General features: G+C 47.0%; 3 protein-coding genes across 3 annotated transcripts in view; 1 reads left to right on the top strand and 2 right to left on the bottom strand.

Annotated features, from left to right (window-relative positions):
- The window catches only part of zcchc4 (zinc finger CCHC-type containing 4), a 38,417-nt gene that overhangs the window by 17,928 nt on the left and 6,643 nt on the right, over nucleotides 1-13,846 (bottom strand). The gene's annotated exons all lie outside the window — the stretch shown is intronic.
- Nucleotides 1,336-13,846, top strand: part of ablim2 (actin binding LIM protein family member 2) — a 67,724-nt gene continuing 55,213 nt past the window's right edge. Inside the window, exon 1 of the mRNA XM_023965957.1 lies at nucleotides 1,336-2,785. Coding sequence (XP_023821725.1) covers nucleotides 2,773-2,785 — 13 coding nt within the window. The 5' untranslated portion in view covers nucleotides 1,336-2,772. The remainder of the gene's footprint in view (nucleotides 2,786-13,846) is intronic.
- LOC111949245 (protein LIAT1-like) lies at nucleotides 2,040-5,916 on the bottom strand. Its single transcript, XM_023965960.1, has 2 exons — nucleotides 5,211-5,916; nucleotides 2,040-4,962 (listed from the first exon to the last, which is right to left on the bottom strand). Exons 1-2 carry the CDS (start codon nucleotides 5,859-5,861, stop codon nucleotides 4,732-4,734), a joined length of 882 nt encoding a protein of 293 aa, XP_023821728.1. The 5' UTR covers nucleotides 5,862-5,916; the 3' UTR covers nucleotides 2,040-4,731.

Genomic DNA, 13,846 nt, shown 5'->3' with positions numbered 1-13,846 from the left:
TATGCATGACGTAAACCAGAGCAGTAGTGACACACGATCAGAATGAACTGTTTACATGACCAACGATCGGATCAACAATCGGCATAACCTCAGGGGTGCCCACATGAAAGAGGGATCCTCCCCCAGGACGGACAGGCAATTTACCATAACTCACAAAGAGGAAAGAATTTATCTTACACTACTACATGTCTATGAAGACTCTCATCCATCCAGGTTGGTTCCATTGTAGTAGGTTTAGGGGATGTCATCTGGACTTGGTTTTAAAGTTAGAAGACGTTTCGCCTCCTATCCAAGAGGCTTTGTCAATTCTGAATTAGCTGGTCTAAGAGCTGGTATATATATGCGTCCATGGGGGAGGAGTCAGACCTGAAACTGGAGGTATTGTCCACTTAGCCTACATGGTTTCGGGTCGTTAATAGTCCTTTGTCCTCAGCTGGGGGTTGGAGAGCCAGTGACTCGCTCTCCACATTGGTCCTCTCTTTCAGCGGTTAACGACTCAGGTAGAACTGGTTTGGTTTGTTTAGGTTTCAAGACACTGCCGTAGATGGATGGAAGAATAAATCTGAGACCACCATTCTTATTAAGAGAAGGTTTATCCTTCTTGACAAAGATGGCTTCTTTCACTCCTCGCTCAAACCATCCTTTCTCTCTGGCTAGAATTCGGACTTCACTGTCCTCGAAAGAGTGGTTTGTGGCCTTCAGGTGGAGATGCACTGCAGACTCAGGTCCACTTGGGTTGGCTCTGCGATGTTGGTAAAGCCGCTTGTGTGTTACACTACAACTACATATTTAAAGTCCAGCAGACGAGCTTCATCCAGATGGAGTTGGGTGGACGGCCGGGGGCGCGAGACGAGCCGGAGACAGGATCCATGTCAAGACAAGCATGACCTGTGCGAAATGTGCAAAATGAATTTTCACAAAGCACAGTGTGATGGTCACTCTTGTGCTGTGTATATGTACAGACACACACACACCTTCATATTGCAACTGCTTGTCTGTTGTGTTGTGATTTAGTTTTTTTCTGATTCACAGTGCATGTATGTAAAACAAAATTTCAAGATTATGTTTCAATGTTATGTAAAACTATTGTATTTTATATGTCAGTCTTTCAAAAGTAATTCAGTAGTGAAAAATAAAAAAAAGCTTGAACATGTATATTTTTAAGAAAAACGAGTGAATAATCTGATAATTGAACCACTTCCTGTTAGAGGTAAGGAACACCATTTCACTAAGTTTTTGAAAGAATAATTGGTAATGGAGTTAGTGATGAAATATTCACACTGCTTGTTAGGATTTCTGTGTTTCGGACATTGTTTTAATTAATAAAACATGCACCGGGTCAAATTGACCCAGGAACATCACCTCTGTTCCTCACAAATGAACATAACAGGAGGGTAAACACCGCTCCTCACTGCTTGTAGAAAATCCCTTTATTCAGATATCAAATATGATAAATATCTTTGTATATTTAGCAGAAAGACCATCGTCTCAGATTTGACCTTTCCAGATGTTCATTTTACAAATTGTTTCTTAGTAGGATTTGTTGTGATCAGCGGACAGCATTTCATTTTTGAACTGTTTGAATTTGAACAAAATAGTCTTCAGGTTGTAGTCCACTAACTGGAGGTTTTGGGGAAATATTCTGAACCAACTAAAGTTTATCATGAAATCTCCCAGAAGCAGGTCGTCTGGGGTTCATTCGGCCTCCGGCTTTGGTAGACTGAACTACAACTCCCACTTCCTCCTGCATGCGATCTGACGGCGGGAAGCTTGACAAAACACGCACACGCATTCGTGTCATTTCCTTCAAATTAAAAGTTCTGTTGATCTGTAGGGGGCGCTGTTGGCTGCTGTTGTCCCGGTGCGGGGTTCGCGTGTGTAAGTGTGTTTTAGTGTGTGTTAGTTTATACAATCTGCAAAAATGTTCAGCTAAAAAACACATTTATATTACCAGGAATCACAATTATTCCAGACGAATCATAACTGAAACGAGCTTCAGACCAGACAAACCAACAACAGGAACATTTAAAGAAATGTTAGAAGAAAAAAAAGTCAGATCAGCTGTTTGGTCTGTGCTCCTTTTGTTGATCCCAGCCTGCAGAAAAAACCCGTGAATAACAAAAATCAGACTGATCTGAATGTTAACATGACCAAATAATGGCAAATAATGGCACTGTAAACAAATCTAAACAGCACCAATCTGAGCAGAAGCAGCAGATCTCTGGCTGGAATCCAAAGATGGGATCTCCTGCAGGCCTCAGCCTCTGTCCGTCCAGCCCTGATGAAGAGGATGCTCAGGAGTCCATAGTCTTCCTCTCCATCGCTGCTTCACAAACGTCCAGCCTGTAGCTGGCAGCAGATCCTTCCTGATCAGCTAAACGCTATTTGAGCTTCTGAACTGTTGGTTGTCATCCGTTTGGATGAGAAGACCCCGTTTTGACCCTGCAAAGGTAACACTGGACTATTCCTTCTCTCTACCGTGGCTCTGAGCTCAGGTGACTTTATTTTGAAGGGCCAAAGCGGAAGCTGCCATCCCTGTTCCGCTCCTCCGCCGCGCCCACATCCAGCTCCCGCTCCGCACTGCAGCCCCGCAGGACGCGGTGTTCGCCTCTCCGCCGCGCTTCTGCGGCCTCAGCAGCCCGGGGAAGCCCGCCCTGTCCTGCCCTTCACCCGCCGGCCCCGGGAGGACGTCCCCGCATCCTTCCTGCGGGGTTCTGCGGATGCGCCTGCGCGCTGGAGCCTCCGTCTGCAGAGCATCATCCGCCCGGTACCATGAGCAGCACCGGTAAGACCTTCCGCCGGAGCGTCGGGCCTCTCTGCGTTCCCAACGGGCATCCCCGCGGCAGCTCGGCTGTGGTGCAGCGTCCGGCGGGGACGTAAAGATGCCGCATCGTGACGCACAGCCGGGACCCAGAGAGGCGGTCACGTGACCGTCTCCTCATGATGTGGACCTGCAGGCTCTTGTCCAGGTGTTTCTGCTGCTGAGGTGGTCTTCAGGTTTCAGGTTCAAACAGCTGCATCTGGACAGATGTGGTTCTGGTGAATCCATTAGTGACGAAACAAAACTCCTTTGGCTCCAACTATAAAAAAATGTTCTTTTGGTCAACATTTGCAGACTTTGTAGATTTGTCATAGAAGCACTAAATCAATGCAGCGTTCTGGATGGAGGTTCCTTGCTGCTGATGCTGAACGTACATGAAGGCCATCTGTTCTGGTTCATGGCTTATGGAGGCCACCTGTTCTGGTTCTGGTCTCAAGGAGGCCACCTGTTCTGGTTCTGGTCTTATTGTGGCCACCTGTTCTGGTTCTGGTCTTATTGTGGCCACCTGTTCTGGTTCTGGTCTGATGGAGGCCATCTGTTCCGGTTCTGGTCCCATGGAGGCCATCTGTTCTGCTTCTGGTCCCATGGTGGCCACCTGTTCTGGTTCTGGTCCCATGGAGGCCACCTGTTCTGGTTCTGGTCCCATGAAGGCCACCTGTTCTGGTTCATGGCTTATGGTCTCATGGAGGCCACCTGTTCTGGTCGATGTCTAAAGGGGGCCACCTGTTCTGGTTCTGGTCTCAAGGAGGCCACCTGTTCTTGTTCTGGTCCCATGGAGGCCACCTGTTCTGGTTCTGGTCTTATTGTGGCCACCTGTTCTGGTTCTGGTCTTATTGTGGCCACCTGTTCTGGTTCTGGTCTGATGGAGGCCATCTGTTCCGGTTCTGGTCCCATGGAGGCCATCTGTTCTGGTTCTGGTCCCATGGTGGCCACCTGCTCTGGTTTGTGTCTTATGGAGGCCATCTGTTCTGGTTCTGGTCCCATGGAATCCAACCCTTCTTGTTCTGGTCCCATGGAGGTCATCTGTTCCGGTTCTGGTCCCATGGAGGCCACCTGTTCTGGTTCTGGTCTCATGGAGGCCACCTGTTCTGGTTCTGGTCCCATGGAGGCCATCTGTTCTGGTTCTGGTCTCATGGAGACCACCTGTTCTGGTTCTGGTCCCATGGAACCCACCTGTTCTGTTTCTGTTCTCATGGAGACCACCTGTTCTGGTTCTGGTCCCATGGAGGCCATCTGCTCTGGTTCTGGTCCCATGAAGGCCACCTGTTCTGGCCCATGTCCCATGGAGCCCATCTGTTCCCGTTCTGGTCCCATGGAGGCCACCTGTTCTGGTTCTGGTCTCATGGAGGCCACCTGTTCCGGTTCTGGTCTCATGGAGGCCACCTGTTCCGGTTCTGGTCCCATGGAGGCCATCTGTTCTGGTTCTGGTCCCATGGTGGCCACCTGCTCTGGTTTGTGTCTTATGGAGGCCATCTGTTCTGGTTCTGGTCCCATGGAATCCAACCCTTCTTGTTCTGGTCCCATGGAGGCCACCTGTTCCGGTTCTGGTCCCATGGAGGCCACCTGTTCTGGTTCTGGTCCCATGGAGGCCATCTGTTCTGGTTCTGGTCTCATGGAACCCACCTGTTCTGTTTCTGGTCTCATGGAGACCACCTGTTCTGGTTCTGGTCCCATGGAGGCCACCTGTTCTGGTTCTGGTCTCATGGAGGCCACCTGTTCTGGTTCTGGTCCCATGGAGGCCATCTGTTCTGGTTCTGGTCTCAAGGAGGCCACCTGTTCTGGCCCATGTCCCATGGAGCCCATCTGTTCCGGTTCTGGTCCCATGGAGGCCACCTGTTCTGGTTATGGTCTCATGGAGGCCACCTGTTCTGGTTCTGGTCCCATGAAGGCCACCTGTTCTGGTTCATGGCTTATGGTCTTATGGAGGCCACCTGTTCTGGTCGATGTCTAAAGGAGGCCACCTGTTCTGGTTCTGGTCTCAAGGAGGCCACCTGTTCTGGTTCTGGTCCCATGGTGGCCACCTGTTCTAGTTCTGGTCCCATGGTGGCCACCTGTTCTGGTTCTGGTCCCATGGAGGCCACCTGTTCTGGTTCTGGTCTTATTGTGGCCACCTGTTCTGGTTCTGGTCTTATTGTGGCCACCTGTTCTGGTTCTGGTCTGATGGAGGCCATCTGTTCCGGTTCTGGTCCCATGGAGGCCATCTGTTCTGGTTCTGGTCCCATGGTGGCCACCTGTTCTGGTTCTGGTCCCATGGTGGCCACCTGTTCTGGTTCTGGTCCCATGAAGGCCACCTGTTCTGGTTCATGGCTTATGGTCTAAAGGAGGCCACCTGTTCTGGTTCTGGTCTCAAGGAGGCCACCTGTTCTGGTTCTGGTCCCATGGAGGCCACCTGTTCTGGTTCTGGTCTTATTGTGGCCACCTGTTCTGGTTCTGGTCTGATGGAGGCCATCTGTTCCGGTTCTGGTCCCATGGAGGCCATCTGTTCTGGTTCTGGTCCCATGGTGGCCACCTGCTCTGGTTTGTGTCTTATGGAGGCCATCTGTTCTGGTTCTGGTCCCATGGAATCCAACCCTTCTTGTTCTGGTCCCATGGAGGTCATCTGTTCCGGTTCTGGTCCCATGGTGGCCACCTGCTCTGGTTTGTGTCTTATGGAGGCCATCTGTTCTGGTTCTGGTCCCATGGAATCCAACCCTTCTTGTTCTGGTCCCATGGAGGCCATCTGTTCTGGTTCTGGTCCCATGGTGGCCACCTGCTCTGGTTTGTGTCTTATGGAGGCCATCTGTTCTGGTTCTGGTCCCATGGAATCCAACCCTTCTTGTTCTGGTCCCATGGAGGTCATCTGTTGCGGTTCTGGTCCCATGGAGGCCACCTGTTCTGGTTCTGGTCTCATGGAGGCCACCTGTTCTGGTTCTGGTCCCATGGAGGCCATCTGTTCTGGTTCTGGTCTCATGGAGACCACCTGTTCTGGTTCTGGTCCCATGGAACCCACCTGTTCTGTTTGTGTTCTCATGGAGACCACCTGTTCTGGTTCTGGTCCCATGGAGGCAAGGCAAGTTTTTTTGTATAGCACAATTCGTACACAAAGTAATTCAAGGTGCTTCACAAAACAGAAAAATGCATTAAAATCACAATACATCATAGAAATAATCAACATAAAATTTACTTTAAAAGAAAAGGAAAAACAAAAAAAAGATTTAAAAAGAAAGGAAGGAAAGAAAGGTGCAGATAGGACCTTTCAGTCATATACACGGCTAAACAGAAATGTTTTAAGTCTAGATTTGAACATGAACACAGAAGAGGCCTGTCTTACGCCTTCAGGGAGGCTGTTCCAGATTTTAGCTGCAGAATATTGAAACGCTGATTCCCCTTGTTTAGTTCTGACTCTGAGAATCAACAGGAGGCCGGTCCCTGAGGTCCTCAGAGTACGAGATGGTTCATATGGCACTAACATGTCAGAGATGTACTTTGGTGCTCGGCCATGGAGAGACTTGTACACAAGCAGAGCTGCTTTGAAGTCTATTCTTTGAGGTACAGGGAGCCAGTGCAGAGACCTGAGCACAGGACTAATGTGATCATACTTCCTGGTTCTGGTCAGGACTCCAGCAGCAGCATTCTGGATGTACTGAAGCTGTTTTACAGCTCGTTTGGAGAGGCCGGTGAGCAGGCCGTTACAGTAGTCTAACCTACTGGAGACAAATGCATGGATAAGTATCTCCAGGTCTCGCTTTGAGATTATGTTTTTGATTTTGGCAATGTTTTTCAGGTGATAAAATGCAGCTGATGTTACTGACTTGATATGGCTGTTAAAGTTCAGGTCAGAGTCCATGATTACCCCTAGATTTCTGACTTGATTTGAGGGTTTAAGAGACAGAGAATGAAGGTAGCTGCTGACACTTTCTCTTTGTTTCTGTGGGCCAAAAACAATAACTTCGGTCTTGTTTGAGTTTAGCTGGAGAAAGTTGTCCTGCATCCACGCGCTGATCTGTTGGAGGCAGTGGTTGAGAGAATCCACCGGCCCATATTCACCTGTTGTCAGTGACACATAGATCTGAGTATCATCTGCATAGTTGTGATAAGATATGTTATTACTGCGTATTAACTGCCCTAGTGGCAGCATGTAGAGGTTGAACAGAAGGGGTCCCAGGATCGATCCCTGGGGCACACCACAATTCAAGCCCATGTAGTCTGAGACACAACTCCCAATTTCAACAAAATATTTCCTGTCTTCTAGATAAGACTTGAGCCAACTTAGGGCAGATCCAGAGATGCCAACCCAGTCTTGGAGTCTGTGCAAAAGGATCCCATGATCAACAGTATCAAAGGCAGCGCTCAGGTCTAGCAGGATTAAGACAGAGACTTTTCCATCATCAGTGTTCAGGCGGATGTCATTGGTTACCTTGATAAGAGCAGTTTCTGTGCTATGATGGGGTCTAAAACCTGACTGGAAAACATCAAACGAATTGTTTAATAAGAGAAAGTCAGTGAGCTGTTGGTAGACAACTTTTTCAAGGACTTTTCCTAAAAATGGCAGATTAGAGATAGGTCTGTAATTATTCAGTACAGTGGGATCAAGACTGCTCTTTTTCAGGAGGGGTTTAATGACTGCAGTTTTTAAGGCCTCTGGAAATATTCCAGATTGAAGAGACATGTTAACTATTTGAGTAATTGATGGCAACACACTGTTCAAGACAGACTTTAGAAATCTAGTGGGTAACACATCAAGGCAGCATGTAGACGAGCTCAGACGGGTGATGGTCTCTTGGACAGTTTGGTCAGTGACAGGTACAAAGTGAGTCAGCTTAGAGTGAGTAGGTGGCCGTTCGATAGTTATATGTGTTGTGGAGTTGATGGCTTTTTTAATGCCCTGAACCTTGTCATTGAAAAATACAGCAAACTCATTACATTTAGGTGTACAAACCAATTCTATTGGTAGCTGGGTTGGAGGGTTAGTTAATCTGTTAACTGTTGTGAACAGGATACGAGAGTTGCTGCTGCAACTTCCAATGATTTCAGAGAAGTACCTTTCCCTTGTTCTGCATAAGATCTGGTTATAAGCGTACAACTCCGCCTTATATATTCCATAATGAACCTGGAGTTTTGACTTGCGCCACTTTCGCTCGGCTCTGCGGCACTGTTGTTTCTGTGCCCTGACTAGATCATCATTCCTCCAGGGAGCTTTCTGTCTATGTTTTCTCAATTGAACTTTCATAGGGGCAATGGCATCCAGAACATTCAAGATGCTAGAAGTAACAGAATTCAGCATTTCATCAACATTGGCACCAGAGACGTTTTCAGGGTTTATCATTTCTACAAACTGTGCCCTAGTGCTCTCATTTATTTGTCTCCTTTGGACAACTGCAGGGCCAGGTGGTGGTTTGGGAGCAACAGACAGGTCAAAGAATACACAGAAGGCCACCTGTTCTGGCCCATGTCCCATGGAGCCCATCTGTTCCCGTTTTGGTCCCATGGAGGCCACCTGTTCTGGTTCTGGTCTCATGGAGGCCACCTGTTCTGGTTCTGGTCTCATGGAGGCCATCTGTTCTGGTTCTGGTCCCATGGAGGCCATCTGTTCTGGTTCTGGTCTCATGGAGACCACCTGTTCTGGTTCTGGTCCCATGGAGGCCACCTGTTCTGGTTCTGGTCTTATTGTGGCCACCTTTTCTGGTTCTGGTCTTATTGTGGCCACCTGTTCTGGTTCTGGTCTGATGGAGGCCATCTGTTCCGGTTCTGGTCCCATGGAGGCCATTTGTTCTGGTTCTGGTCCCATGGTGGCCACCTGCTCTGGTTTGTGTCTTATGGAGGCCATCTGTTCTGGTTCTGGTCCCATGGAATCCAACCCTTCTTGTTCTGGTCCCATGGAGGCCACCTGTTCCGGTTCTGGTCCCATGGAGGCCACCTGTTCTGGTTCTGGTCCCATGGAGGCCATCTGTTCTGGTTCTGGTCTCATGGAGACCACCTGTTCTGGTTCTGGTCCCATGGAACCCACCTGTTCTGTTTCTGGTCTCATGGAGACCACCTGTTCTGGTTCTGGTCCCATGGAGGCCACCTGTTCTGGTTCTGGTCTCATGGAGGCCACCTGTTCTGGTTCTGGTCCCATGGAGGCCATCTGTTCTGGTTCTGGTCTCAAGGAAGCCACCTGTTCTGGCCCATGTCCCATGGAGCCCATCTGTTTCCGTTCTGGTCCCATGGAGGCCACCTGTTTTGGTTCTGGTCTCATGGAGGCCACCTGTTCTGGTTCTGGTCTCATGGAGGGTGGTAGGAAGGGGGCACATCCGTCCTCTTCAGGCCCACCAGCTGTATCCTCCAGCTGCTGCGTACAGATCTGTCCACTGGGCGGCTGTGACTGCGGCACACATGACTTCCTGAGGTTACCGGTTTGGTTACTGGTCCTTTATTTCCTTCTGCGCCCATCATCCTCTGATCTGCTGTCAAAGCGTTCCCGGTGCTCTTTTAAGTTTGTTTTTAGTCAAGATCTAGAACCCCGTGTCATTATTTAGGACTTAAGATAACTAAGGGTTAATGGCAGACGAAGTGTGCGGTTATTACATTTTAACGCAGGCCGTGGAAGCCTGAAGTCGGACTGTTCCACGAAGTGCGTTAAAAAGTAACAACTGCACACTTCGAAGGCCATTAACCCGCTTTTACCATGGTCACTTACAAAAGCAATACATATTACCCAGGTTTTAGTCCTTAATTCTTGTTTTTTTTCCGATTTGGATCGCTTTTCTCACAAAAAGCAGACTATATATTGCGCCGCATCACGTAACATATAGTCCGCGTCGCCCAGTACCACCGCTGCAGTCAAGTTTCGGCGATATATCTATGCTGATCGTACCGATGGCTTGAATAAAGCATCATTTCAGAGAGAAAGTTCTCCTCTAACCGCTTGTTTTTGTCTAGATGATGAAGCAAAAGGTTGTTTTAAAGAAGCCGGCGCAGTGATAGAGAACATTTAAGCTAGCTGACCGAACTTCTTTGTTCACTGTGCGGTCATCAGGTTTAATACATACCCAGCAGCCAATCAGAATCGAGTATTCAACCGGACCATGGTATAATTGTTATTATTTCCCATCATCCCTTTTCTACTTTCTCCCGCTAGCTTACAGCCCCTCACAACATTAAGCTAACATTAGCGGAGCAACAAAAACAGCAGCAGCATCAGATCCATCCATCCGTCCGGTTCTGATCCAGATTCCATCTCAGACGAGGAAAACAAAGACGTTCATAGATCTGTTCGTCAGAAAGGGGCGGAGCCTAGAGGCTTTGATGCGCTAGCTGTCGTTTTTATGTAGAACCTATGATCTTTTTGAAAAGGTACAAGTCATCTGCCCCTGACTCCCAAATATCAATGAAATACTCAGAAATGCAGGTTAATCTGAATTGTTTTGTATACGTCCTCCATCATGAGAAAAATCGTTAAAAAGAGCGTTTTCACTGGACCCTTCACTGGGACATCTATGAAAACTATTACTTGAACTTGTCACATGCCTGATAATGAGCCTTTTGTCCAGATCCATTCACTATTGGCACTTTGTGTCTGTTTTACGGGAAGCTGTTTTTTTTCACTTTCACTTTCACTTTCACTGGACCCTTCTTTCTCCTCTGCCTCTGTACGAGGCAGAGGAGAAAGTAAAGGTTGTTGGGGCGTCTCCAGAGATCATTGGTGAGTGACATCCATGCCCGTCATGTCATCCAGACCTGTGAAGAAGCTGAAGAGGAAGCTGTCTTCCCTGTCAGACCAAAGGCTGCTCTAAACTTTCCTTTAGATCTGATTTACTCACAGCTCAACACGTTTTAGAAGATAACCTGATCCGCTTCAGTTATGGTTAATGTCAGAATCCCAGGCTCAGTTCTTTTCCGGTTCCTACCCTAATCCTGAGTTTGTAAATGTTCTGTCATCCTGTGAGCACTTCTGCCTCCTGGAAGTTTGTTGCCCACAGGGATTTCTGTCTCCTCCTTTCTCCAGATCTGAACCTGAACCCATCAATCCTCAGCAGACGTGACGTTAAGCTGAACCAAGCAGCTCAGTGTGATTCACACCGTCTGCGCAGACGTCACACAGCTGGTCTGTCTGCATCCGTTCCGTTCCAGATCAAAGCCTTGGCTCTCTCAACTCTCAACTCAACTTTATTTATATAGCACTTTCATACAACAGTAGTTGAGACAAAGTGCTGAACACAACAGTAAAAAACATTAAAACATGTTAAGGGGGGGAAAACACAGAGGGAGATAAAACTATAGAAAACAGTAAACAGTTAGAAAAACAGTGGTCTTCATATTGGGTTAAAAGCCAGAGCATAAAAATGGGTTTTTAAACGGGTTTTAAAAATGGACAGTGAAGGGGCTTCTCTAATGGCCAGCGGCAAAGTATTCCACAGCTTTGGAGCGGCTACAGCAAAAGCTCTGTCCCCTCTGAGCTTCCGTCTGGACCTCGGTACCTCTAGAAGCATCTGATCAGCTGATCTGAGGCACCGTGCCGGCGAATAGGGAGTGAGAAGCTCAGAGAGGTACAGCGGGGCAAGACCGTGTAAAGATTTAAAAACAAGCAGAAGAATCTTAAAATGAATTCTAAAATGCACAGGCAGCCAGTGAAGCGATGCTAGGATCGGTGTGATGTGGTCTCTTTTGCGTGCTCCAACCATAAGACGAGCAGCTGCATTTTGAACACGTTGGAGACGCAAGAGAGACGACTGGCTGAGTCCAAGATAAAGAGAGTTGCAGTAATCCAGCCGGGACGTGATGAAAGCATGGATTACTGTTTCAAAGTGTGCAGGTGTTAAAAAAGGTTTTACCTTAGCAAGTTGGCGAAGGCTTAAAAAGCTTAACTTCACTACAGAGCTTATCTGTTGGTCCATCCTAAAATTACTCTCCAATTTAACACCCAAGTTAGAAACAGTTGATTTTAAGAAACCAGTCAGAGAGCCCAGATCAATCGGGGACGGTCCACTAAAATCATTCGGTCCAAAAATTACAACTTCTGTTTTCTTTTCATTCAAACTCAAGAAACTTAGGGCCAACCAGTCCTTAATGTCATGGAGACATGACAGGAGCCGCGTCACAGAGAGATTATCCTTTTTTAGCGGCAGATAGATCTGACTGTCGTCAGCGTATAAATGAAAGGAAATGCCGTGTTTTCTTAGAATGGACCCTAAAGGTAACAGATATAAAGAAAACAGAAGAGGTCCCAAAACCGACCCTTGTGGGACCCCATAGGGAACCCGAGCTGTGGTGGATTCATAACCACCTAAACTGACACACATGGTTCTTTCCGCCAGGTAGGATCTGATAAGTGGACCCGACTATCAGGTTAACGGTTAGCTTTGGTTTACGGGTCGCTCCTTGGTTTAGGACGGGGGTCAACGACCCTGCTCCTGCTTGTTTGCATTTGATGGTTTAACCCTGCTTCATTAGATGGTTTAGCCCTGTTGTATTGGATGGTTTAGCCCTGGTTCATTAGATGATTTAACCCTGGTTCATTAGATGGTTTAACCCTGGTTCATTAGATGGTTTAGCCCTGTTGTATTGGATGGTTTAACCCTGGTTCATTAGATGATTTAACCCTGGTTCATTAGATGGTTTAACCCTGGTTCATTAGATGGTTTAACCCTGTTGTATTGGATGGTTTAACCCTGGTTCATTAGATGGTTTAACCCTGGTTCATTAGATGGTTTAACCCTGGTTCATTAGATGGTTTAACCCTGGTTCATTAGATGGTTTAGCCCTGTTGTATTGGATGGTTTAACCCTGGTTCATTAGATGGTTTAACCCTGGTTCATTAGATGGTTTAGCCCTGTTGTATTGGATGGTTTAACCCTGGTTCATTAGATGGTTTAACCCTGGTTCATTAGATGGTTTAACCCTGGTTCATTAGATGGTTTAGCCCTGTTGTATTGGATGGTTTAACCCTGGTTCATTAGATGATTTAACCCTGGTTCATTAGATGGTTTAACCCTGGTTCATTAGATGGTTTAGCCCTGTTGTATTGGATGGTTTAACCCTGGTTCATTAGATGATTTAACCCTGGGTCATTAGATGGTTTAACCCTGTTTCATTAGATGGTTTAGCCCTGGTTCATTAAATGGTTTAGCCCTGGTTCATTAAATCGTTTAGCCCTGGTTCATTAGATGGTTTAACCCTGTTTCAGTAGATGGTTTAGCCCTGGTTCATTAAATGGTTTAGCCCTGGTTCATTAGATGGTTTAACCCTGTTGTATTTGATGGTTTAACCCTGGTTCATTAGATGGTTTAACCCTGTGTCAGTAGATGGTTTAGCCCTGGTTCATTAAATGGTTTAGCCCTGGTTCATTAAATGGTTTAGCCCTGGTTCATTAAATGGTTTAACCCTGGTTCATTAGATGGTTTAGCCCTGGTTCATTAAATGGTTTAACCCTGGTTCATTAGATGGTTTAACCCTGTTGTATTGGATGGTTTAACCCTGATCATTAGATGGTTTAGCCCTGGTTCATTAAATGGTTTAACCCTGGTTCATTAGATGGTTTAACCCTGGTTCATTAGATGGTTTAACCCTGTTGTATTGGATGGTTTAACCCTGGTTCTAGTTTGAAGGTTTACTTGTTTAGCGGCTGGTCTGCTGCGTGTAGGACTGGTACATGGAAAACCGGGGTTTGATTCCCAGGGGTGTGTTGAGCTTCATCCAGTGTGGGTCCTTAGGCCGGACCCTTCACACTACTGCCTGAAAGGGGCTCAAGTCTGGGTCTCCCTGTGCCGGTCCCCAGCCTGGATAACATACAGGTAGTGTCAGGAAGTATTTGGCAAAAAGTGGATTTTGCATCACATAAGCCCTTTTCCTTCCAAAGTAAAGCATCTACTCTTTCCTTTTGGTTTTAAAAACATTCACTCCTCATTTCTTATCGTTTAACAAACGTAAGCTAATTTAGCCATTGAACTGAAGTGACTTTTTTGACTAAATCAATAAAGTTGCATGTTATCCTAGTAATATGATGTCTTTTTAGTGTGGATAGTCTGATGTAGAACATGTTAGTTTTTATTAAAGCTAAATGTAAAG

Source organism: Oryzias latipes, chromosome 18 (assembly GCF_002234675.1).
Source record: "Oryzias latipes chromosome 18, ASM223467v1".
NCBI classification, from domain to species: Eukaryota; Metazoa; Chordata; class Actinopteri; order Beloniformes; family Adrianichthyidae; genus Oryzias; species Oryzias latipes.
Note: the sequence above shows the minus strand (reverse complement) of the source record. Positions and strands in the feature narration are given on the sequence as shown.